We start from the raw sequence: 23,375 nt of genomic DNA, 5'->3' as shown, positions 1-23,375 counted from the left end.
AAGAGAATTTTCACGAGACCCAGAAGAAAACCTCACCTTGAGGAAGAAATGCGGTGACAAGGATCACGCAACCGGCCACCAGCAGCAGGGAGACAGTGGTGATTCGGCGGCCAAAGTAGCCCATACTCAGGCCTGTCAGCAGCTTCGTGGGTATATCCACAACTGAAAACACCACTTGGGTCCAGTAGATGTTGAACCCAAATTTCTGCACATCTAAACCCAGCCCATAGAAGGAAAAGCCTGCAGAAAACCTGGAAGAGAGAAGGTGCCAGCAATTTACTTCATACTCCAGAGGTGGCCCATGGTTTGCCTTTCTTTCCAATGGAAGGAGTCTCTCCAGCCTTTCGGCCACGGATGGGAGGCGACCCTATTCTAGAACCAAATCCTCTCGGGTTCCAGACTTTGCCAGGTTTCCCCACCTTCTCAGATGGCTTAGCCACGATCTGTTACCTGCATCTCTGTTTCAAGCCAGTGGGGCAACAGGGCATGACAACTCAGGAGCAGGTATCAGGTGAATGCCTCGGGGTCACTCTTTGGGGCCCCACTCACCATCCCAGGGCGATACAGCAAGTCGTCATGCAGAGTCCCGGAGTGCGGAAGAGATCTAGGAAGAATGGGGACTCCTTCACAGCGGCCATGTCCTCCTGCACGTGGATCCTTACTACCTGGCAGGAAAAGAGCAGAGTGGGGATGCCGGGAGGAAGGGCTCTGGCCCTTAGTCCTTCCACTTTCTGATGCCATACAGTTACTTGATTCCTCCCGCATTGGCCAATTCCTTCACACACACCTCCAAGGAAAAATAGAGGGCTTCACATTCTGGGTGTGTGTTCTCTTAGGTAGCAACTTCTCCTTTTAACTAGTTTTTCTGATGGTCAACAATGACTGTCATTTATTGAGCACTTGTTATGTGCCAGATGGGGGTTTAAGTACTGGATGTGAGCTAACTTATTTAATGTAAGGGAGATTCTATTGTCCTTTTTACAGATGAGGAAGCTGAAGCTCAGAAGGTTCAATAACGCCAAAGATCACAGAGCTATACGTGAAGAGCTGGGAGTCAAACCCAGGTGAACAGCCCCAAGCCTGGGATCTTAGCCATTATTTTGCTTCTTCATGTTCATAGTTAGAAAGGTCCCTGACTTCCCTTTCTCTAGCACCACTCCCAATTCTGACTCTCCAGAAGCAACTGCCTTCTACTCTTCTAGGTGTTTCTTCTCATATTTATCTCCTATTTCCAGATAAAATGCTATACTGCTATGGCTCAATTTTCCAACTTTAGATTGATTTATACTAAGAAAGAATGAGGATTTAACCCTCTTACTCTACCACCTCTGACCTATACCTTCCCTTCTGTAATTCTCCCAATGTAAATCTCATTCAGAGTTGAACCATGTAGTGTACTCTGATAATATTTCTGTGACATGACTTTTTGATTTTCCTGGAGTTACTAATTGCCTCTTTTGTGCATTTGCTTGCTTATATTCTTTTTTTTTTTTTAAAGATTTTATTTATTTATTTAACAGAGAGATAGCCAGCGAGAGAGGGAACACAAGCAGGGGGAGTGGGAGAGGAAGAAGCAGGCTCATAGTGGAGGAGCCTGATGTGGGGCTTGATCCCATAACGCCGGGATCACACCCTGAGCCGAAGGCAGACGCTTAACGACTGCGCCACCCAGGCGCCCCTGCTTGCTTACATTCTTGATTTCTTAAGTACTTTGCACAAATTTACCCCCAAATTCTTCGATAGAACACAAAACTCCTGCTAGTAAGATTAAGTATGACAAACAATCCACCAGCATCAATTTTTTCTTCACGAAAGGCCTCCGGCATATGTCTATTCTTTTGCTTCAGTACAGACTGATTGTTCTCTAGGTTCTCTATACAACTCTTTCCNNNTTCCTCTTTCCCTTTCTCCTATTTCGGATTTTCTATTTCCTGGATTCCCTGGTTTACATTCTTGTTTTGGTGGAATGTACCCTGCGGTAGCTTCTGAGAAAGGGCGTAACAGGACAATTTTCCCACAGGTCCTCTGGTTATCTGATGGTGACAGCTACTACTTCTGGATGTAGAAACTTACCTCTTTGTTCACCCTCGGCAGGCCAACGTAAGCCCTCCCTGAGAATTACCACCAGGTCCGGAGGAAGGGTTCAGGTAGTGTGTGGGTTCCCTTTGCGCATACCTCTGGAGTGAGTTTCCTCCCCTGCTCCTTTCTGCCATTTAATCTTGCCACAGTCTGCAGATTTTTCACAGCCTTGTCAATTTTGTTGTGGGTGATGAGCCAACAAGCTGATTCTGGCAGGCCCCTAATAGTGAGAGGGAATGGGGTGAGGGAAGGAGTGATCTGGAGGCGTGATCAGACAGGGCCCAGCCTCCTGCCCACCCCTAACCCTGACCGGCGGGAAGTGCCACGGGATCTCCACCCACGGTACACACACAAGTCCTGGGCTCACTGTCCCGATCACCATAGGTCAAGGGCTGGCCCACTAGAAAACAGGGAGATCCAAGAGAAAATCCCAAAAAACAAAATGGGAGGAATAAGGAGAGCAACTGTGAACGGGCTAGGGGTTGTTTCCCCCATTTTCCTTTTTGTCACATCACAGGATACAGACGCAGGCACGTGTTTGTTTTTGCAAAACTATCCCCAAGTTGGACGCATCTTCTGTTACCTGCATTTCTCAGTTAATGCTACACTCCCAGTGTCTCTTGCGGCACTAGTGTGGCCCCTCGTTGTCATTTTTGTGAGAGTTCTTACTGTCACTGTGGCTCTGGATTTATATGGTAAACCTCTTCTCACTGGCTGAGTGGAGTGGCCAGAAATCTTCAAGTCTGACCTCATGAGGCATTGCATAGACCCGAGTGAGCCTGGGGCTTATGAGGGGCCTCACGCTCGCTCAGGTGTGAATTTGGTACGGGGTCAAATGTGAAGCCACTTAGAAGCCAAGTGGCACAGGACTGTTCACCAAGGATGGTATGGAGAGAAAAAAAAAATCAAATGAAGACACCTCATGTACCAAGGGTCCTCCCTCCTCTCCTTAAGGAGGTCAGATCTCCGCAGACCCAAGCTGGAGTGAGCTCTGAGGTCAGCAAACACTTCCCACGAAGACAGACCAGACAAGGCAAGCGTGGCCAGTACGCTGTGCGTCTGGGAGCTGACGTACCAGGAATACAGAAGAATGATCACGTAGGCGACGGATACGGTGCCCTGTAGCCAGCGCCACTGCCGGATGAGGTAGGCCAGGCCCGAGAGGACCACCTGGCCCAGTGTGATCATATACATGGCGTAGATATTGACCAGCGTCCGCCTGTGCGTCGGGGTCCACTCCATGGCTAGGGATGACAAGTTCGGCGTTGCTGGTAATCAGCTCCACAGGGCCGGGGACAGAGGTCAGCCTGGGTCAGTCAGGGACAGGGACCGCAGGCAGTGGTCCTGTGGAACTTTCCCCGGAGGAACCCAGTTGAGGGGTGGGCTCTGATCGTGCTCGGTGCCACACAGGACACACGGTCCCGAGCAACTTCTGCCATCTCGTTTGATCTTCGTAAGACCCCCTATGCAGCTGCTCCCCCTTCACACGCAAGGAACATGTCACTGGGGCTGGGAATTTGAGCCTGGGGTGCGTAAGCCACTACCTTAAAATAGCTAACGTTTCTTGAGGTCTTCGTGGGTGCCAGGGATCATTCTGTAAGTATGTGTGGGAGGAGGAAGGTACTATCATTATCACCCATATTACAGATGGGGACACTGAGGCCCAGGCAGGTTAACGGAAGTGCCCCCCCACCCCCCGCCCCAGGTCGCACAGCGGTGGGTGGAGGAGCCGGGGCTCCGCAGGGACACTCACTGAGGCCCAGGCAGGTTAACGGAAGTGCCCCCCACCCCCCGCCCCAGGTCGCACAGCGGTGGGTGGAGGAGCCGGGGCTCCCCAGGGACACTCACTGAGGCAGAGGCTGGTGATAATGATGCCGGTCATCGCCATCCCGCTTAGGAAGCGGAGCACGCAGTAGGCGGGGAAGCTGGGCGCCAAGGCGGCGCTGGTGCCCATGGTGATCATTAGCAGTGTCCCGCTCTGCAGCGCCATCTTGCGCCCACACCTGCAGCCAGGGAAGGTTGAGCAGAAGAGGACCAGGATCTGTTCTGTATCGAACAAGATCACTCTTCCCATCGATTTGAGGGTAACAGAAGGGGTCAAGGGTAGGAAGAAGCAGGGTGGCTCCTTCAAAGGGTGTTCAGCCAGCCAGGTGCGGGATGAACGAGGCTGCTCCCAGAATGGTAGCCTAGGGGGTGGCGAAGGGAGGAGGTGGGTCCTGGTCTATGATGATGACGGAGCCAACAGGGTTTGCTGCTGTACTGGAGAGGAGGGGAGAGGTGGGGGAGGGAAGGGATGGGAGAGGGGGAGCCAAGGGAATGTCTCAAAAGGGATCAGGAGAAGAGGTGGGTTCACACAGTCTGGAGGTCATTCCCACCCCCTACCTGGACTCTGTCCAGAGGTGGGTGCTATGGACCTGGAGCTCTACCCTGGATGCCCTGTGGCTCTCAGCTGTCTGAATACAAGATACTAGTTGGCCAGGTTGCAGGCCCCTTGTTACTGGGGACTGGCTTTTAAGGCAAGAGCTCCCTGCCAGCCCCATGGAGATGACTTAGTTTCCTCCTTTCACCTCTGGGTAGGGTCGGGGTGAGGACAGAGCCTGGGGCTTCCAGGTGGCCTCCTTTCCAATGAGCAAGGCCTTTGCTTTACTAGTCCCTCCTGCCCAAAGCTTAAGGCTGGGCATCCCAGCACAGGGGCGACTGGGGCCGCTGGGTGACTGGGAGAGCCCCTCAATTGTACAGAAATGGCCCAAGAGCTAAGTGAATCTTCTACGGTTTCATAGAGGGGGAGAGCCCAGCTCCGCTGATGTCCTCTTGAAATCCTTTCTGCCGCAGCGGGGTGGGGGGAGTACGCATCCAGCAGGCTGGCAAAAATCACGAGAGATAAAAGGCTCGAGGTACCCAGGGCTGGCTTTCTCAGAAATGTGCCCTGGTCTGTTCAGCTTTAACCAGGATTATCTGTCCAGATGTGGCATCGAGCACAGAGCTCCTTCCTCACGGGAACATCATCGTCACTTCCGAGAACATTGACTAAATGTCCGAGCTGGAATCAGTTTTCCAGAGGACCAGTGGCGCTAAGCCTCATTTCATCTGTAAAATGGGAGCAGCTCCCCAGGACTGTTGGGAGGATGTGCGAGAGCGCTCAGGAGAACTAGCTGTTCACAACAGTAATGATCATCACGGGGCTCCTGCTCCCTGGGGAAGCGACCTGGGGAGGCAGCCCTGCGGGGAAATCGTGGTTGGCAGAAATGAGACCACGGACCCAGCTTCATCACCTTTCACACGACGAAGGCGTTCTGCCACGTGACAAGCAGAGAGTAATTTGAGATTCATGATTGCAATTCACTGCAGAACAAAACAGGGAGCCACATCGGGTGCATGGCCAGGGACTGTCTTCTAGAAAAGTGGGGTGTCCAGGACCCGGGCAGGGAGGGGTGAGTGCTCTACCCTGGCCCCTGTGTTTGAAGTGTTGGATGGCACCCTGGCTGTCTGGCGGGGAGAAGGAAATGGGGGGTCTTCTCAAGTGGAGTCCTGAGACTTTGAGGATAGTGTGGGGATAGCGTGAACTCTAGCCTAGTTGGAAGCTTCTGGAAACTTCCTCAGGCCTCCTCCCCTCACCTGTCAGAAAAGATGCCGAAGGCGATGGCTCCCACCAGCTGTCCCGTCATGTATATGGACTGGGCGATGGACTTCAGTGACTTGTGCTCGCACACCAGGTCCCACTGGGGGAAAGAGAGAGAAGTGTCAGCAGGTGGCTCGTGCAGCCTCACCATGTGGCTTCCAGAGAATCCTAAGAGCTGCCTCGTCACCTCGTACACGCTGACAGTCCCACAGCTCGCCCTTAAGCCCATAACGCTGACGTCATGAGCACTGGCTCTTTTATTTTAAATGGCACAAACCTCTATATCAATGTCACCGTGATGAATGAAGCACATTATCCCAGATGTTTTATAAAACCCATGGTCCCAAGTCTTAGGAAACCTCTACCCTAAAAAAAGATGACCAAGACAAATCTAGACCCAGTTTACTTGAAATGCTTCATTTTTTCCTTCTTTCTGCTCTCATTTCATTCAGCTGTCTGAGAAATTTGGGGGAAAACAAGAAAACAGGCATGACTGGTGGCTCAGTCAGTTAAGCGTCTGCCTTCAGCTCAGGTCATGATCCCGGGGTCCTGGGATCCAGCCCTGCATCGGGCTCCCTGCTCGGCGGGAAGCCTGCTTCTCCCTCTCCCTCTCCTTCTGCCCCTCCCCCTGCTTGTGCTCTCTTGCTCTCTGTCAAATAAATACATAAAATCTTTAAAAAAAGGAAACAAAGAAAATGGATGTCATGTTGATTCTTCTGACTGCTTTGCAAATAGCTAAGTGAGGGCAAAATAAAACCATCAGACCAAGTGAGGGGGTGTGAGGGACGGAGCAACCAAACATGTCTGAACATCTTACACACACAGAAAACTGGTGGGCAGAATCTGGGGCCACTCTGTGATCCTACAGTCCCACCCCTGGGCGTGCACCCAGCAGAAACGAACACCTGTGTCCACCCCAATTCATGTACAAGAAGGTGCGTGATTATGATATTCATAAGAGCCCCAAACCGGAAACAGCACAGGTGCGTTTCATCGGTAGAACGGACATATACTCTGTGGCATATTCGTGCAATGGAATGTTCCACGGCACTGAGAAATATCAAGTCCCAAAGCATATACCAACATGGATGACTCTTAAAAATCTCTATTGAATGAAAAAAATCCCAAGACACTGAAGAACACATACTCTATGATTCCATTCGTGTAAAACTCAAGCATAAGCGGGACCAAGTGATGGTGACAGACGTCTGAATGGTGGTTATACTCGGAATGGGGGGGGAGGAGTGATGCAGAAGGTTACAAGGGAGCCTTCAGGGGTTCTAGACATACCCTGTATTTCGATCTGGCGTTTACATTTGTAAAATCCATCCAGCCGCACGCTTACTTTGAGCATCTAACAGAATAAGTTATATCTCCATTAAAATAAAACAAAAAAATCATCTGAAGACCCAGCGTTCAGCTGCAGCTTTACCTCACCTCGGACACGATCGAGGAGGCCACACTCCGGTCGTACACCCACCCATCCAGGCAGGCCTCGGTGTCCAAGCTCAAAGCGGAGGTGTCATTGAGGTTTGAGATCTGCCAGTGGGGCTCAGAGAACCTCAGGCACGGCTCCGGCTTCTGGTCCTTGTCCAGCGGGATGAAGGCTCCCAGCAGGTCCCCCTCGCCGACACCGCCCGGGACATGAGACCCGTTGGTCCAGTTGGCCGGCCGGCAGTGATGGCCTAGGGTCATGGCTGTGAAGTTCTGCAGGAAGCTATGACAGGCGATCAGGACGGCAGGGAACAGAAGGAGAGCAGTCTGGAAGATCTGGAAGTTCCCCATGCCGCCAATGGTGTGGAGCAACTCCGAGAACCCCATGGTGCTCTCTCCACCACAGCTGTGACAGAACATTTCCACACACACGCTCATGGCCTATGTTATATACTCTCTCACCTCCTTCTAGTGGGTTCTTGGGAAAGAGCTTCCGGGCGTTTCTCCAGAGCCATGATATCATCACACTTTATTTGTCCTCCATCAGGAAATAAGATGTTTCTACATAAAAATATTTCTTCAAGGAATAAACTTTTCACATGACCATTTAAATGGAAGCCTTCCAGGTACGGTCCCTGCGTCTTAATTGCATAAGTCGGTTGTCAATATTTACGGAAGACCTGCGGACTGGTTACCCTTCCCAGGCTCACAGGCATCATTACGGCCGTGTGTGTGGCAAGAAAAAGTGGTAAATTTTCGGGCGCCTGGGAGGTTCACTCGGTGAAGCGTCTGCCTTTGGCTCAGGTCATGATCTCGGGGTCCTGGGATGGAGCCCTGCATCAGGGTCCCTGCTCAGTGGGGAGTCTGCTTCTCTTTCTCCTTCTGCTGCTCCCCCTGCTTGTGCTCTCTCTCTCTCTGTGTCAAATAAATAGATAAAATCTTTTTAAAAAAGTGATAAATTCTGAGTCAGCCTTGGTTAAGATGAGAGGCAAAACCGTGGGCCAGGGTCAAACTCGCACACGAGACAGAGCCAGGCCAAGGTCAAGGCCTGAGTAATTGGGCTGGTAAAGACACAAGGAGCCACTTTCAGATTTAAGGTTTATCACTTACACAGACAGTGAGAAAGCGAATAAGCCAAAGGTGTCAGCTCCCTGAGGCTCTTGTCCTATGTATCAAAAAGGATGACCTTGAAACCAAACGGGGTCAGGGTTCTGCAAGGTGAGTTGTGGGGTGCCCTGCAGCTGAGAAGCCTGCTCCAGACTACGGCTGAGTGCTTTTATATCCTGCAGCTCTCTCCTGAGGGGGGTGGTCAGAGGCCTCAGACCACATCAGAACACGGAGGCAACAGGAAAGTCTCATGATGCTTCCGGGTACATAGGTGGGGGAGGGGCAGATGGCCACGTGGTGGCTCGCACAGTCCTCCCACCCTCTGGTGTCCCGGAGGACCACAGCTTCTTCCCCAGAATCAGACGAGCTGTGGTTCAAGCTTCTGTCTGCGGGGCCTGTGTGGACATGTGTGGGGCCACCAGGGGGCCATGGCCAACACATTCCCCCAAAACTCCACCCCCGACCTTCTACTTGCAGCCGAGGCCACCCCATCAGAGACTGAAATTAATTGTACGGATAGGGGCTTGAACCAAGTACTTTTTCAATTTTTAAAATTGTGATTAAAAAATTGTGATAAAATACACATAAAATTTGCCATCTTAACCATGTTTAAATGCACAGTTCAGCGGTATTAAGTACATTCATAATGTTATGCGACCATCGCTAGTGTCCACCTCTATAACTCTTCACCTTGTCGAACTGAAATTCTGTCTCCATGAAACGCTAACTCCCCATCCCCCACACCCCCTGCCTCTGGCAACCATCCTTCTACTCCCCGTCTCTATGATTTTGACCACTCTAAGCACCTCATATAAATGGAGGAATACGGATTTGGGTTTTTGTGACTGGCTTATTTCACTTCGCATGATGTCCTTGTGGTTATCCACGCTGTAGCGTGTTCAGAATTTCCTTCCTTTTAAGGCTGAATAATTTTCCGTTGTCTGTCTATACCATTTTCCGTTTATCCGTTCATCCATCAATGGACACATGGTTTGCTTCCACATTTTAGCTCTTGTGACTAATGCTGTCAATAACCCTGGATATACAGATATTTCTTGGATGTCCCGCTTTCAGTTCTTTGGGGCGTATACCCAGAAGTGGAATGGTTGGATCATTATGTAATTCCATTTTTAATGTTTGGAGGAACCGCCATACCGCTTTCCACAGTGGCCGCCCCATCTTACGTTCCCACCAATAGTGAGCAAATGTTGCAATTTCTCCACATCCTCGCCAACGCCTGTTATTTTATTTTGCTGATAGCAGCCATTGAATGCATGTCGGGTGGTGTCTCATTGTAGTTTCCACGTGCATTCCCCTGATGATCAGTGATGTTGAGCACCTTTTCATGTGCTCATTTATTGGCCATTTGTCTGTCTTTAGAAAATGTCTATTCGAGTCCTTTGCCTATTTTTGAATTGTGTTGTCTTTGTTGGGAGTTTTAGGTGTCCTCGATCTATTCTGGATATCCATCCCACCTCAGATATATGAGCTGCAAATATTTTCTCCCATTCTGTGGGTTACCATGGACCAACTCTGCTTTCCTCGTCTGAGAAACCATCAGACTAGAGTAGGCACGGCTGCCCCTCTGTGAGCTGCCCAGGCCTACACAGCCCAGTCCCCATTCACAGCCAAGCCAGCAAACAGGTCATCGAACAAATAATGCAGCAAGAGAGCCTTGCAGCCACACACCTCACCTTGACAAGCCCACAGGAAGTGCAGGGCAATGTGATTGCCCATTGCCACCTGTGCTGGAGAGTTCAGAGCAACCGGTCTGTGAGAAACATAAAAACCCATTCAACAATAACAAGAGGAAACCAAAGGGACTGAGCCGATGTCCAGAAAGTTCGTCTTGTTCTGTCCTCCTGGATGGAGGCTGCTCCCTCTTGGATTCAGTAGTTGGTGGCAGGTGTCTGATTAAGACTTTTCATTAGGGGCACCTGGGTAGTTGAGCGTCCAATCTTGATTTCTGCTCAGGTCATGATCTCAGGGTCATGAGATCGAGCCCTGCGTTGGGCTCCATGCTGGGCGTGGAGCCTGCTGAAGATTCTCTCTCTCTCTCCTTCTGCTCCTCCCCTCACCCCCAAAAAGACTCTTTATTAGTCAGTGGTCCAGTTGAGGGTGGCAGCGAATGGCTGGGTTAAACTGGCCAGATGTCCCATGAACAAGAGCCGAGAGAAAGAGATTAGCGTCCCTATCTGTGACATGACCTTCCAGATGTAAGGTGTTCCCTTCCTCCCACAGTCCTGCCACCCCCATGCCTGGTCCTCAACAATCACGTCGCCCTTTTCCAGTCTTCTCCATGTCTTACCATTTGCCCAGGCTTGTCCCCAGGGGACTCAGCGGTTTCCTCCTTCTGTCCCTTGTACCATCCTAAATCATCTCCCACTGCCCGCCTCGTGGGCCCTGCTGGGTCACCTTAGGAGTCTCCACCTCTCATTTGTGGCCATTAGCATCAGAATCAACACTATTAATTGCCCAAACCAGTGAGCATAGTGGCCGCAAAAGAAGCACCAGGTGACAGTCCCCCATCCCCACCGCCTTTCTGTGCTACTTGCAAATGCTAGCAGCCCGGGTGCCCAGGGCTGGACATGCGAAGGGAAAAGTAGAAGGTGGCAGGTTCATTATGTGGTTTGGCCTCTTAGAGCCAGTCTGGGCCTCCTCGCCCCTCCCCAACTTCAAAATCAAGCACTCTATTAAAGCTAGGGAACTCTTTGGGGGGAACCACTGAATTTAAAGCTGGGTGCGCTGCCCCAGGCGCCAAACCCCGGACATCCAATTGCCTTTTCCAGTGTCTCTTTTAAAGCCCACTTTTTGGTGGCACCTGCCGCCAGGCAGCCCAAGCAGTATCAGCACGTTGATCCAGTTCATGTTGCGTGTGGGTCATGGAGACGGGGTTGTGGGCCTGGTGACGTCTTCCGATCCTCCCGTTGCCAGGCTCCAGGCTGACTGCCCCTGGGTCAGTGAAAATGTAACCAGGTGCATTGTGGGGGCTGCTTTCCGGGGCCGCACCACAGCCCACGGCTCTGCCCAGACAGCCAAGTTCCCTTCCCAGGTACAACTGTCAGCAGCAGTGGCCCAGACCCCATCAGCCCTTACCATAGCTGATCTGCCCTCAGCTGACCTTTCCTGATCTTGCCCTGCCCAGGCGATCCTTGATACTCGGATCCCGGGCACCTCGCAAACCATCTCCCTGCAGCCACGACTTAGAGATGCTCAGAAGACTGTTGTCCCAGGCTCTTGAAAACTAGTGCCCTGGCTGGTCAGTGCCTTCGGAGGTTAAGGTAGAGAAGTCTGGGGGCTATTTGCCAGTCACCGTAAAGATGATTATAGGGGACCGCAGGCAAATGGAATCTGTTTAAACAGTTCATTCTTGTATCATCGAGAACTTGTCGTCACTTAGTTTCTGGCCAGTATTTTTGGTTTGTGGTTGTTTCCCATGGACTGTGACCTATAACCTCACGATCATTCTTACTTTTCATAGGAACCTTCCTTGTTAGGATGTTTATTAGAGAAAAACAACTTGAAGTTATGTATTACCCTTGTCCTGCCCAACCCATGGTAACTACTCCACCAACCAGGTGTTCGGAGTACGGCCATAATTAACCCTCGCAACTGGCTCAAGTTTTATACGTTTTCTTGCTGGCTAGGAAAACTATTTCTAGACCAGTGATTCTCAACCCCAAATAATGACATCAGCATCCCTGGGAGTGGCCTGACCTAACACTGATATTTTTTAAAAGCATGCAAGTGATTCCAGGATTGAGAATCACAATTTTAAATTTTCTTTAAAAATAAAAAATATGGGTGTTTATCACGGATTTGTTTTTAAAACTGTTAAAAAAAAAAAGAAGCCACTTTCCCCAAATAGAGTCACTTGTGCTAAGCCCCACACCAGCAAACCAAGACTTATTACCTAACCTAACTGCCGTTTTAGCCTCTCCTACGAGTGGAATTTTAAACCAGAGTGGCATTTCCCGATCGCACTAGTGAGATCATCTGCTAGACAGACCCCCGTCCTTCCCCCCAAAGGAAGGTGACTGTAATAATCCTTTCTTTCGTCTCTGACTTCCATGTTGCTGCCTAAAAAAAGCTTTTTGCCTTAAAAAGTCTTCCATGTTGTACAGCTCCTTGGAGCTCCTTTGTATTTGCCAGGCGGGATGCCGCCCAAGTCCTGAATCATTGAATAAAGCCAATTAGATCTTCAAATTTAATTTGGCAGTAGTGACGGGATCCGAAGCCAAACGCCTTTTTTTTTTTTTTTTAAGTAGGCTCCACGCAACAGGACGCTACTGACGGAGCCAGCCTGGCATCCCCAAAACCAAACTTCTGATGCCATTTGGGGACAATGAGAAAGATGGGGGTGGTACCCTAAAACCTCTTTTTTGAGTTCTCTTTCTTGCTGTTTCTGACGCTACGGGTAAGTTCTTCTTGGTTCCGAGCTCCTGCTCTAATCGGCTTTCAGATGCGGGACAGGTCAGCCTGAGCTGACAGGTGGTTCTGCCCAGAGCCGAGCCTCCAGCCTTTTAGACTGCGATTCCCAGATTTTCGAGTGGAACACACCCTGCCCTTAATTCTTTCTGAAGATCCACATGGGAACTGTTAGTGGCAGTCCCCAGTCCCCAGTTGTTGGGGTCTGCTGCTTCGGTTCTTTCCCCAGTTCGAGGTTCCAAGGGAATTGTTGGGGCTGTGCAGAGGCCATTGGCTGGGCCAGGACGTAGTAACGTGTCTCGGTTACTGCTCATCTATTAAGGTGCACGTGTTTCCTTGTCTTGTCCCGTATCGATAAAGGCTGTTGCTCATGAGAACTCCGGAAGTCAAAAAAGTCCACCAAAATTGGTGGGCAGTTAAAGCCTTTGTTTGTTTGTTTACTTACTTATTTTTAAATTATTATTATTTTTCATTTAAAGCATTTAAAAGCTGTTAGAACACTTGCCGCCTAACCCAGAGACTGTTAGGATAAGCCGGTCGCGTCCTGCACTGTTGGTGGGAATGCAAGCTGGTGCAGCCACTCTGGAAAACAGTATGGAGGGTCCTCAAAAAGCTGAAAATAGAGCTACCCTACGACCCAGCATTTGCACTACTGGGTATTTACCCCAAAGATACAAATGTAGTGATCTGAAGGGGCATATGCACCCCAATGTTTATAGCAGCAATGTCCATAATAGCCGAACTGTGGGAACAGCCCAGATGTCTATTGACAGATGAACGGATAAAGAAGGTGTGATACACACACACACACACACACACACACACACACACTGGAATACTACTCAGCCATCAAAAAGAATGAGATCTTGCCATTTGCAACAATGTGGGTGGAACTAGAGGGTATTAGGCTAAGCGAAATAAGTCAGTTAGAGAAAGACAATTATCATATGATCTCACTGATATGTGGAATTTAAGAGAAAACCGATGAACATAGGGGAAGGGAAGGCAAAATAAAATAAGATGAAAGCAGAGAGGGAGACAAACCATAAGAGACTCCTAACGATAGAGAACAAACTGAGGGGCTGGAGGGGGGGCTAGTAGGGGGATGGGGTAACGGGGGGATGGGCATTAAGGAGGGCCCTTGATGTGATGAGCGCTGGGTGTTATCTGCAACTGATGAATCACCGCATTCTAACCCTGAAACTAGTAATACACTACAGGTAAGCTGTAGTGTATTTAATTTAAATTAAAAAATTTTAGGGGCGCCTGGGTGGCTCAGCTGGTTAAGTGTCTGCCTTCGGCTCAGGTCATGATCCCACGGTCCTGGGATCGAGTCCGACTCCCTGCTCAGCAGGCAGTCTGCTTCTTCCTCCCCCTGCTCTTGCTCTCTCTCTCTCTCCCTCTCAAATAAATAAATAAAATCTTTCAAAAAAATTTAAAAAATTTAAAATAAATAAATAAATTAATTAAAACACTCGGAAGTTACAATGGTCATTACAGGGAACGTTCCAACAGGTAAGCTGGTTCTTTTAAAAGTGCACTTGAACGTAAAGGTTTTCAGATTAAACAAGCACAACGGGATACCCATTTTAGTCGGCATGCAGAAACCTCCAAAAGGCTAAGATTTTTTTTTTCCCCCAAAGGCTACGATTTATGGTAAAAGGCTAATGAAAAATTAAAGATGTAAAAGGTACCTAGAATAAAAGACTGTAAGGCCGAAGCAAGCCAGCCTCCTGCTCCCGTCAGTCCTACTCTGAGCCTCTCCAATCCCATCCTAATTGCCTGTCCCCTCGGGAGAGACTGGTAAGCAGGTGCCTTTTGAAATGAGACCACTCAAGGCTACAGAAGACCCTCTTCGGGTATCTCGTGCTCCTGAATCAAAGGCCAAGCTGAGAGCCAGAGCCACGTTCTCCTTTCCTTTCCCAATCCAGGCCAATGGTTATCGATTTTCGGGAGTGACTCCGGATCTTGTGAAGATAGTATCTTTCTCACCCTCCCTGAGGAGGACTCTTGGGCCCCCGGGGTTGTTTAATACTGCCAGAAATATTTGCTGTTTGTCCTAGCTGAAACGGACAGAATATTTAAAAGAATTTTTAAGTAGCTCTGTGGTTAGAAGTTGGACAGGTTGTTGGCTGTTATTCAGAGCCTGATAAGAATTTTTTTTTTTTTTTTTGGCCTTCAGCCCTGTGTTAAATGTATCCAAAGGGACAGAAAACCTTTCCAACGTAGATAGATGGGTGTGTCAGTCTTTTGCTGTCTTTTAGGTGGCAGTCCAACTCCCTGAAGAATTAAAAACAGCTGTCCTTGTTTTGCACCTTGAGTCTTTACAGGACTCAGGCGCGGCTGCAGAAAATTCAAAGTCTGCCAGTCTTTTTTACCAATTCCCCAAACCTCCCCTATTTATCTCCAAAGGCTTGTCCCTGTGCCTCTGAAACGTAAGGGTGCTACCTGGTCCTCTCCAGGAACTTTTGTCTATTCTTACCAGAAGAAAAGCAAAAGAAGGAAAGGTTATTTGAAATTTAAGCAAATAAAAAACAATGGCAACTTTGAGCGTCTTCTGCACAAACGCTCGTCTCGTGGTGCAAATCTGCGAGTGGAAGCTACGAGGCCTTGCTGTGTCACACGTTCATGTGGGTCTGCACGTGTGTGCGTGTGTGGTAGCTGTGTGGCATTGTCTATCTCCGGACGGCATTGCCAAAGTTAATTTGTTAAAGAGCTCCCCTTAACTGGCTTAAAGAAAATTAAGTGCTTATATGCATTCAATTCTCAGAAGTCTAATAGAAACGGAATCCAGATGGGAGCGCCTGAGCGGTGCAGTTGGTGGGACATCTGAGTCTTGGGTTCGGCTCTGGTTGTGATCTCCGGGTCGCGGGATCGAGCCCTGCGTCAGGCTCCGAGCTCAGCGGGGAGTCTGCTTGAGATTCTCTCTCTCCCTCTGCCCCTCCCTGCCACGTCCGTGAGCTCATACACTCACTCTCTCTCAAAGAAATAAATCAATATTTTTTAAAAAAAGAAACTTAATCCCGATGAATTTCAGGGTCCTGTGACGTGGGGAAATGTTTGGTATTAAAGCTAGTTTAAGCTTGTTGGTTTAATCAACGCAGCCGTGTCCTTCGAGTCCTCAGCATTGAATATAGTATTTTTATTCCACCGAGGCTTACTAAAGGCCTGGTAAGTTCCTATTATTGCTTACGAAATTGTCAGCAGGAGAAAGACCTCGAGACAATGACTGACTGTCCAGAATATTTTTTTATTTAAAAGGATTTTATTTATTTATTTTTAGAGGGCGAGAGCATGCGCCAGAGTGCGAGCTGGGGGGAGGGGCAAGGGACGAGGGAGAGGGAAATCTCCAGAAGACTCCACACTGAGCACGGAGCCTGGCTCGCTCCCACCACCCCGAGATCATGACCCGAGCCAAAACCAAGAGTCAGACATTCAGTTGACTGAGCCACCCAGGCACCACTGACTTTGTCTAGAATCTAAATGTATTCGTTAAGTGGCCAATCTAGAGAATGCCAGAGTCACATTTCCCATTGTTCGCTTCTTTTTCTTTGTTTTGCTTCTCTTTCTTTCAAGAATGAAAAATTCTAACATGTAAGCTACTAGAAATAATAAGGTAAATATTCCACATACAAGGAAAGTAAGACGTGTGTTTTCGGTAAGAGAAAGTATAAGGATTGGAGGCATGTTTTTGTGTTGAGGGAAAACAAAGTAATTTTGTCCCAATCTGAGGCTACTTGTCGAAAGAGGAAAAACACAGGACAAATTTGAATGTAAGAAACAAAGTTGCGGAAGTTTTGTGGAAAGGAATCTTGGGAAAGGATTTGTAGCGTGGGCAGGCTAAGTGAATTTAAAGGTTAAAAAAAGCTGTAACATCAATAGCATACTTACGTGAAACTAAACCTTAATTTTTTTTCTTTCATCCGCTAAAAGGACACATTTTCTTGGGTTTTCTTTATTTTTTTTAAGTTTATTTATTTAAGTAATCTCTACACTCCATGTGGGGCTTGAACTCTCAACCCCAAGATCAAGAATCACATGCTCTTCTGACTGAACCAGCCAGGCGCACCAGGTTTTCTTTACCTTTGTTTTTTTAAAGGTTTTATTTATTTATTTGAGAGAGAGAGCACGAGCAGGGGGAGGGGTAAAGGGAGAAACAGACTCCCCACTGAGCACAGATCCCGATGCAGGGCTCAATCCCAGGACCCTGAGATCCTGACCTGAACCTAATTTAAGAGTTGGGTGCCTAACCAGCTGAGCCACCCAGGCACCCCTACCTTTGATCTTTTTTATCAAAACTATTTCCTGTGTTTGCTGTCTTCCTCTGGTCTTTGATTACGTAAATCTAATGCTCTCAATATTAACAGAACTAAGTTCTTCTCAGAATTATGTAACTGTCTAGATTTGCCTGTGAAGTCTTTAATTGTCACTTTGGTTAAACAAATAATTAAGTAATGTTTTACAGTGACCCATGATCCCATTTGACCAAAAGTTTTAAAAACTTTTGATTTTTTTTCTTTTAGAGAGAGAGCATGTGTGTGAGACAGCATATGTGTATGGGGGTGGGGCAGAGAGAGAGGGAGAGAGAGAATCTCAAGCAGGCTCCACGCTCAGCACAGAGCCCAATGCAGGGCTCGATCTCACAAGACAGAGGTCACGACCTAAGTCAAAATCAAGAGTCAGATGTGTAACCAACTGAGCCACCCAGGCGTTCCAAAAACTTTTGATATTTTTGACAAACTTCCCCAGAATCAAATTCTTAAATGAAGTCTTTTTTTTTTTTTTTTAAAGCAGGCTCCAGGCTTGAACTCACAACCCTGAGATCAAAATCTGAGCTGAGATCAGGAGTCAGATGCTTAACTGACTGAGCCACCCAGGCTCCCCAGTGAAGTCTGTTTGATCTCAAACTAACTTTGGGATTTTTCGGAGGTCCTTGGAACATCTCAAAAGGTTTGTTCTCTCTCTTTATAAGAAGGGAGATGTGAAACTAATCAGGCTGATTTGACATGTTAAATTACATAGGAAACATTGTCAAGTAAGAAGTTATACTAAGGGGCACCTGGGTGGCTCAGCCCATTAAGTGGCCAACTTGTGATTTTGGCTCAGGTCATGATCTCAGGGTCTTGAGATCGAGCCCCATGTTGGGCTCCGTGCTTGGCAGGGAGTCTTCTTGAGATTCTCTCTCCTTTTCTCCCTCTGCCCCTACCCCCATTAGTACTCTCCCCCCTCCCTCTCTCTCTCAAATAAATAAATTTTTAAAAATAAAATAAAATATTGTGTCAATAACCAGACTTTCTCATCAATTCCATTATAATGAACTCTCATCAGATCTTTAATAATGGACATTTATTTTTTTTTAAGATTTTATTTATTTATTTGACAGAGAGAGACAGCCAGCGAGAGAGGGAACACAAGCAGGGGGAGTGGGAGAGGAAGAAGCAGGCTCCCAGCGGAGAAGCATGATGTGGGGCTCGATCCCATAACGCCGGGATCACTCCCTGAGCCGAAGGCAGACGCTTAACGACTGCACCACCCAGGTGCCCCAATAATGGACATTTAAAAATCTTTGTCACTTACAGAGTTATTATTCTACTCTGATGCTTTTACAAAAGTGTTCCTACGAAACACTTCATCTTCAAGGAAAGTCATGGAAAGTACTCTACAATACAGGGTTGGTGTTCTTTTTAAAATAACTTTAAGGTCATAAAACCGAACTGGGTAAGAATTTCCAGCACTAATGGAAAAAACTGGATTCAAGCAGAACGAGAATTAATAAAGTGGGACCAAATGAACTGATGAGGTTGATTATAATTTTTATGACTTTTTGTTTGAAACATCGCTGGTTCCTTAACATTTTTTTCCCAGATTTAAGAGCACTTTGCTCTCTTTTCTCTTACTATGGCTTATAACAATTTGGTAAGGTATACCTTTGTAAACGAAGATGGAACATTAATTTTCTCGCCCTACCTGATCCCTCCAGCAACTCTTGAGTATTCTTTCCAAGGCAATATGGTTAGTTATGTGCATAAGTTCCATACGAATCTATTCTCTTTGTAACAGGACACAGTTGGAGATTCTGGTTATATTACCAAAGCTTTGATTGGAATGTCATATTTGAGAGAGATACACAAGGCTCAGATATGACCAGACAGCTTTAAGGAAGTGCTTTAATCTTGGCTTGGCTTCCTGGCCTCAGGCTTTAAAGAGTTCAATCTGAGATTCCTTATAAAAAGTTCCCATAAAGTGGGGCGCCTGGGTGGCTCAGTCCTTAAGTGTCTGCCTTCAGCTCAGGGCGTGATCCCAGGGTCCTGGGATCGAGTCCCACATGGTGCTCCCTGCTCCGCTGGGAACCCGCTTCTTCCTCTCTCACTCCCCCTGCTTGTGCTCCCTCTCTCGCTGGCTGTCTCTCTCTCTGTCAAATAAATAAATAAAATCTTAAAAAAAAAAGTTCCCATAAAGGTGCCATAAAAAGAGCTTATATGGTCAATCGCTCTTCTTGCTACACTTGTGTAAATAATCAGACCAAGTTTAATGCAAATCAATTAGTTTTACTGTGATTATCTTTGGTAAAAAAAAATAAAAGGGGCAGAAATGATTGTAGAGAGAAAAATTCTGTTTGCCCTTTGTAGAGATACCAGATTCTGATCTTGTTCATTGTCTTTGGGGTTTGGGGCCATACCTGTAAACTGGACTCAATCCTGAATTCTTCTAGTTTCCTCAAATATCTGGCTATGACTCCCCAAATGTTGCTAATTTTCTCCCACCCTTCTGATCTGGAATCGCTAAGAACAAGAACCCCCCTCGAATCTCTTTCAAAGGGACCCTCCCTGGTCCGTAGGGTCCTGTGCAGACCCGGGGAACCTCTGAACCAAACTGACCGGGAGGAGAAGCAGCTGCCGTTGACGCTGAGTGCTTCTACCCAAGATGCTCTGTCAAAACCTCAAGCTTTGGGGCGCCTGGGTGGCACAGCGGTTAAGCGTCTGCCTTCGGCTCAGGGCGTGATCCCGGCGTTATGGGATCAAGCCCCGCATCAGGCTCCTCCGCTGGGAGCCTGCTTCTTCCTCTCCCACTCCCCCTGCTTGTGTTCCCTCTCTCGCTGGCTGTCTCTCTCTCTGTCGAATAAATAAATAAAATCTTAAAAAAAAAAAAAACCCTCAAACTTTAACTCACGAAATCCTTTCCTCTTTTCTTTCGTTTACTCTGGAGTTGGCCTGGAGAGATAACACCATCATCTGTATCTCCCAGGCCATCACTAAGAGGGTCATCTTTCTGCTGGATCTGTCATCAAAAACTCTGACCTATCCATGATGTCAGAGACCCCGTGGTCCATTTCGCTGTTGCTGGTTAACGGTGCCAAACTTGGGGGACTCCGTGTCTAGGCTGTATGCAAACAAAGGGACACAGGTGAAGGTAGTTGGAATAAAACTGCCTGCGTGGTCTGTAGCCCTTTAAATATTTCCTGGCCTTGTGCATGTTAGCTTTCCAGTCCGGAACCAGCAGCAGTTACCAGGAGGCATTTACGATTCACTTATGCTCTTTGGCAGGGCCCTACTTCCCTGGTTAGGAGTAAATGTAAATGAGGCTATGATCAGGAACGTCTTTCTTCTTTTCTTTCTTTCTTTCTTTCTTTCTTTCTTTCTTTCTTTCTTTCTTTCTTTCTTCTTTCTTTCCTTCTTTCTTTCTTTCTTTCTTCTTTCTTTCTTTCTTCTTTCTTTCTTTCTTTCTTTCTTTCTTCTTTCTTTCTTTCTTTCTTTCTTCTTTCTTTCTTTCTTTCTTTCTTTCTTTCTTCTTTCTTTCTTCTTTCTTTTTTTTTTTCTTTCTTTTTTCTTTTTTTTTTTTTTTTTTTTTTTCCTTTCTTTCTTTCTTTTCTTTTTTAGGAACTGGGGAGAATAAGAAATTGGCGTGCTGTGTGTTGTTTTGCCATGGTGATAAGCATGGAGCACTCTGGCTTGTGTTATAGACTTGTTTCTAGGATGGGCAGGTCGCGTTTTGTGATAGCTAATCTGATCGTCACTCTATCACTGAGGCAAAGTCGTTCTGTACCATTGATGTTCTTGGCTCTTAACTCTTTTGCATATGTCAGTGTCTTGGTCCTTTAATGATGTCTGACTTTGGCTTCAAATCTGTTTGTTTCTTAGTTGTAAAATAATTTCCTGACCTAGACAGTCTCTCTAAGCTCTTAATTCTGTAAGTTTTCTACATCTCCTCAATTGTGCTCATTCAACTAAAACTCCAGTGACACTTGAATAAAATAGTCCAGCTTTTGCTGAACACAAGCAGGGGGAGTGGGAGAGGAAGAAGCAGGCTCCCAGCAGAGGAGCCTGATGTGGGGCTCGATCCCAGAACGCCGGGATCACGCCCTGAGCCGAAGACAGACGCTTAACAACTGAGCCACCCAGGTGCCCCAGGGATGTCTTCTTAACTCTTGAAAATGTTGCAGAATTTGCTGCCCAACAAAAATCCTGAGATTCTCTGGACCAAGTTATTCTTGATAATAGGAGGACCCTTCACAATGTTTCAGCCGAGCAAGGTGCCTGTGCTGTGGCCGACACCACCTGCTACACCTGGATTAACACTTGTGGGGAAGTTGAAACCCAATTACATCGACTCAATTGTACATAAACTACGTCGAGCAAGCTGTTTGGCTTAAAAAGGTGGCTCCTTCAAAAGGGTCTTTGACTCGTTTGATTTTTATTGGTTTGGGTCTTGGGGACCATGGCTCTGAAGTGTGCATCAGACATTGGAAATTATTCTGTTTATAATAACCATACTAATCTCCCTGGCATGTTGTATTCTCTCAAACGTTTAAATGCATGTTGGCAGGGGCACCTGGGTACCCTGCATCAGGCTCCTCCGCTGGCAGCCTGCTTCTTCCTCTCCCACTCCCCCTGCTTGTGTTCCCTCTCTCGCTGGCTGTCTCTCTGTCAAATAAATAAATAAAATCTTTAAAAAAAAATGCATGTTGGCAGCTGCTAACCACCATGGAAATGATTTCAGACCAGAACATCAGAAAGGAATAAAGACTAAAAAATTATAACCCGGAAGTCATGACTTGCGAATACCACAGAGATTCAGCAAAAAACCTTGCAAAACCTATCCTGACCTGTGACCTCTGCGTCACCCAGAGGACTCGTAAACGCTGTGAGAACTACAGTAGCCGAGAGTGGCACTAATGCCTTAAATTTTAATCACATCTCTCGGGGCTGAGAGTCTAATTAAAAGGGGGGAATCATTAAAAAAAGAAACAACATCCCAAAATGAAGTCACTTATGCTAAGCCCCACACAAACCAAGACTTAATTGCAGTTTTAGCCTCTCCGAGGAGTGGAATTTTAAACCAGTCTGAAATTTCCTGATCAACCCTAGTGGGGTCATCTGCTTGAAAGACCCCCCTGTCCTTCGCCTAAAGGAAGGTGACCTTGCCTGAAATAATCCTTTCTTTTGTTTATGACTTCCGTATCCCTGTCCTCTTCTGTCCATAAAAGTTCCATTTCGTATAGATGCTCAGAGCGCCTTTCTACGTTCTGGATAAGCTGTTGCCTGATTCACGAATTGTTGATTGAAGTTGATTAGATCTTCAAATTTACTCAAAATCTGTTTTTTTTTTAAAGATTTTATTTATTTATTTATTTATTTGAGAGAGAGAGAGAGAGAATGAGCAGGTGGAGAGGCAGAAGGAGAGAGAAGCAGACTCCCTGCTGAGCAGGGAGCCCGACGCAGGGCTGGATCCCAGGACCTGGAGATCATGACCTGAGCTGAAGGCAGACACTTAACGACTGCGCCACCCAGGCGCCCCTCGCAGGGTGAATCTTCAAGTATGACAGCAGCACTCTGCCTTTCAAATTCACGGATCTGCTGAGGGCTGTGGGTTGAGAACCACTCAAATAGAAAAGCCCACATAAAAGATCGCTGAATAAGAGGTTCAATCTATGGGAGGACTGAGGATTTGGTGCATCAAGCCTCATGCCTTGGGACAGCTTTTTGGAGAATTCTCCAAAAATGCCATATTGCAGTGGTTCCTGCCCAAACTGTGATTTCTTACTTTTTTCCCAGATTGTGCTTTTTTCTTGAGCTTTAGGGGCGGAGCACTGATCTCATCGATTCTCTGACAATTCCAGGAGGAAGGGCTCAGACGAGGAAATTTGCTCAAGACAACTCAGTGAGCCAGGATTTGGATTCCTCACGAATCTAATCTGAATTACAGAGAGGGTCAAGGTCAGGGATGCAGGCACATGTCCAACATCCGGGCTGGAAAAGCATCTGAGGTCAGAGGGGCACCAGGAACTCGTCTCTCTGTGAGACGTTTGGAGAACCAAGCCACACCCCATTTCATTTCTGCAAGGGGGTATTGCCAGGATGCCAGTGAGGGGCAGAGGTCTCCATCTAGTGCCTGAGTCTGGCTTCATCACATATTTACCAACTACTTACTACACACGTGCCGTGTGCAAATCCCACATTTGCTAGTTGAGAAAGTAAGTCATACACAACTAGGGGAAGAGAGCTTTAATTGTATATACAGCAAGACAGAGTAAATGCCAAGGGGTGGAGCAGAATGAGTTCTCAAGGGCAAGCTGGGTGGGGCTGTCCCGGGACAACCAGGGGCACAACTGTCTGCCACTCTAACCTTGCAATGACACAATGTTTGGAGTGGAACAAGAATGAACAGAGGTTTTAAGGGGGCAGGATTGGGGATGGGAAAGGGAAAGAGG

The 23,375-nt window shown here is 47.5% G+C and overlaps 3 protein-coding genes across 3 annotated transcripts in view; all 3 read right to left on the bottom strand.

The window, feature by feature from the left end:
* The window catches only part of LOC103679451 (solute carrier family 22 member 20), a 7,749-nt gene extending 3,521 nt beyond the window's left edge, over nt 1–4,228 (bottom strand). Inside the window, exons 1-5 of the mRNA XM_008708998.2 lie at nt 3,928–4,228; nt 3,155–3,323; nt 2,176–2,299; nt 550–665; nt 37–251 (exon numbers count right to left, since the gene is read on the bottom strand). Coding sequence (XP_008707220.2) covers nt 37–251; nt 550–665; nt 2,176–2,299; nt 3,155–3,323; nt 3,928–4,153 — 850 coding nt within the window. The 5' untranslated portion in view covers nt 4,154–4,228. The remainder of the gene's footprint in view (nt 1–36; nt 252–549; nt 666–2,175; nt 2,300–3,154; nt 3,324–3,927) is intronic.
* Nucleotides 4,229–4,661: 433 nt separating this feature from the next.
* Nucleotides 4,662–7,957, bottom strand: LOC121104794 (solute carrier family 22 member 20-like). Its single transcript, XM_040639390.1, has 2 exons — nt 7,136–7,957; nt 4,662–5,798 (listed from the first exon to the last, which is right to left on the bottom strand). Exons 1-2 carry the CDS (start codon nt 7,568–7,570, stop codon nt 5,691–5,693), a joined length of 543 nt encoding a protein of 180 aa, XP_040495324.1. The 5' UTR covers nt 7,571–7,957; the 3' UTR covers nt 4,662–5,690.
* A 15,197-nt stretch (nt 7,958–23,154) lies between these two features.
* The window catches only part of LOC103679572 (solute carrier family 22 member 20), a 22,304-nt gene continuing 22,083 nt past the window's right edge, over nt 23,155–23,375 (bottom strand). The window contains exon 10 of the mRNA XM_040639388.1: nt 23,155–23,375. This exon is cut by the window's right edge and continues 550 nt beyond it. The gene's annotated coding sequence lies outside the window, so the exon portion shown is untranslated.

Source organism: Ursus maritimus, unplaced genomic scaffold (assembly GCF_017311325.1).
Source record: "Ursus maritimus isolate PB19 unplaced genomic scaffold, ASM1731132v1 scaffold_23, whole genome shotgun sequence".
Lineage (NCBI taxonomy): Eukaryota > Metazoa > Chordata > Mammalia > Carnivora > Ursidae > Ursus > Ursus maritimus.
Note: the sequence above shows the minus strand (reverse complement) of the source record. Positions and strands in the feature narration are given on the sequence as shown.

Bases quoted from the DNA above. Each gene is read 5' to 3' on its own strand.
- LOC121104794 (XM_040639390.1), bottom strand. From the start codon at position 7,570: ATGAGCGTGTGTGTGGAAATGTTCTGTCACAGCTGTGGTGGAGAGAGC. The intron at 5,799-7,135 runs GTGAGGTAAAGC...TCTTTCCCCCAG, and splicing joins CCTCCTCGATCGTGTCCGAG to TGGGACCTGGTGTGCGAGCA.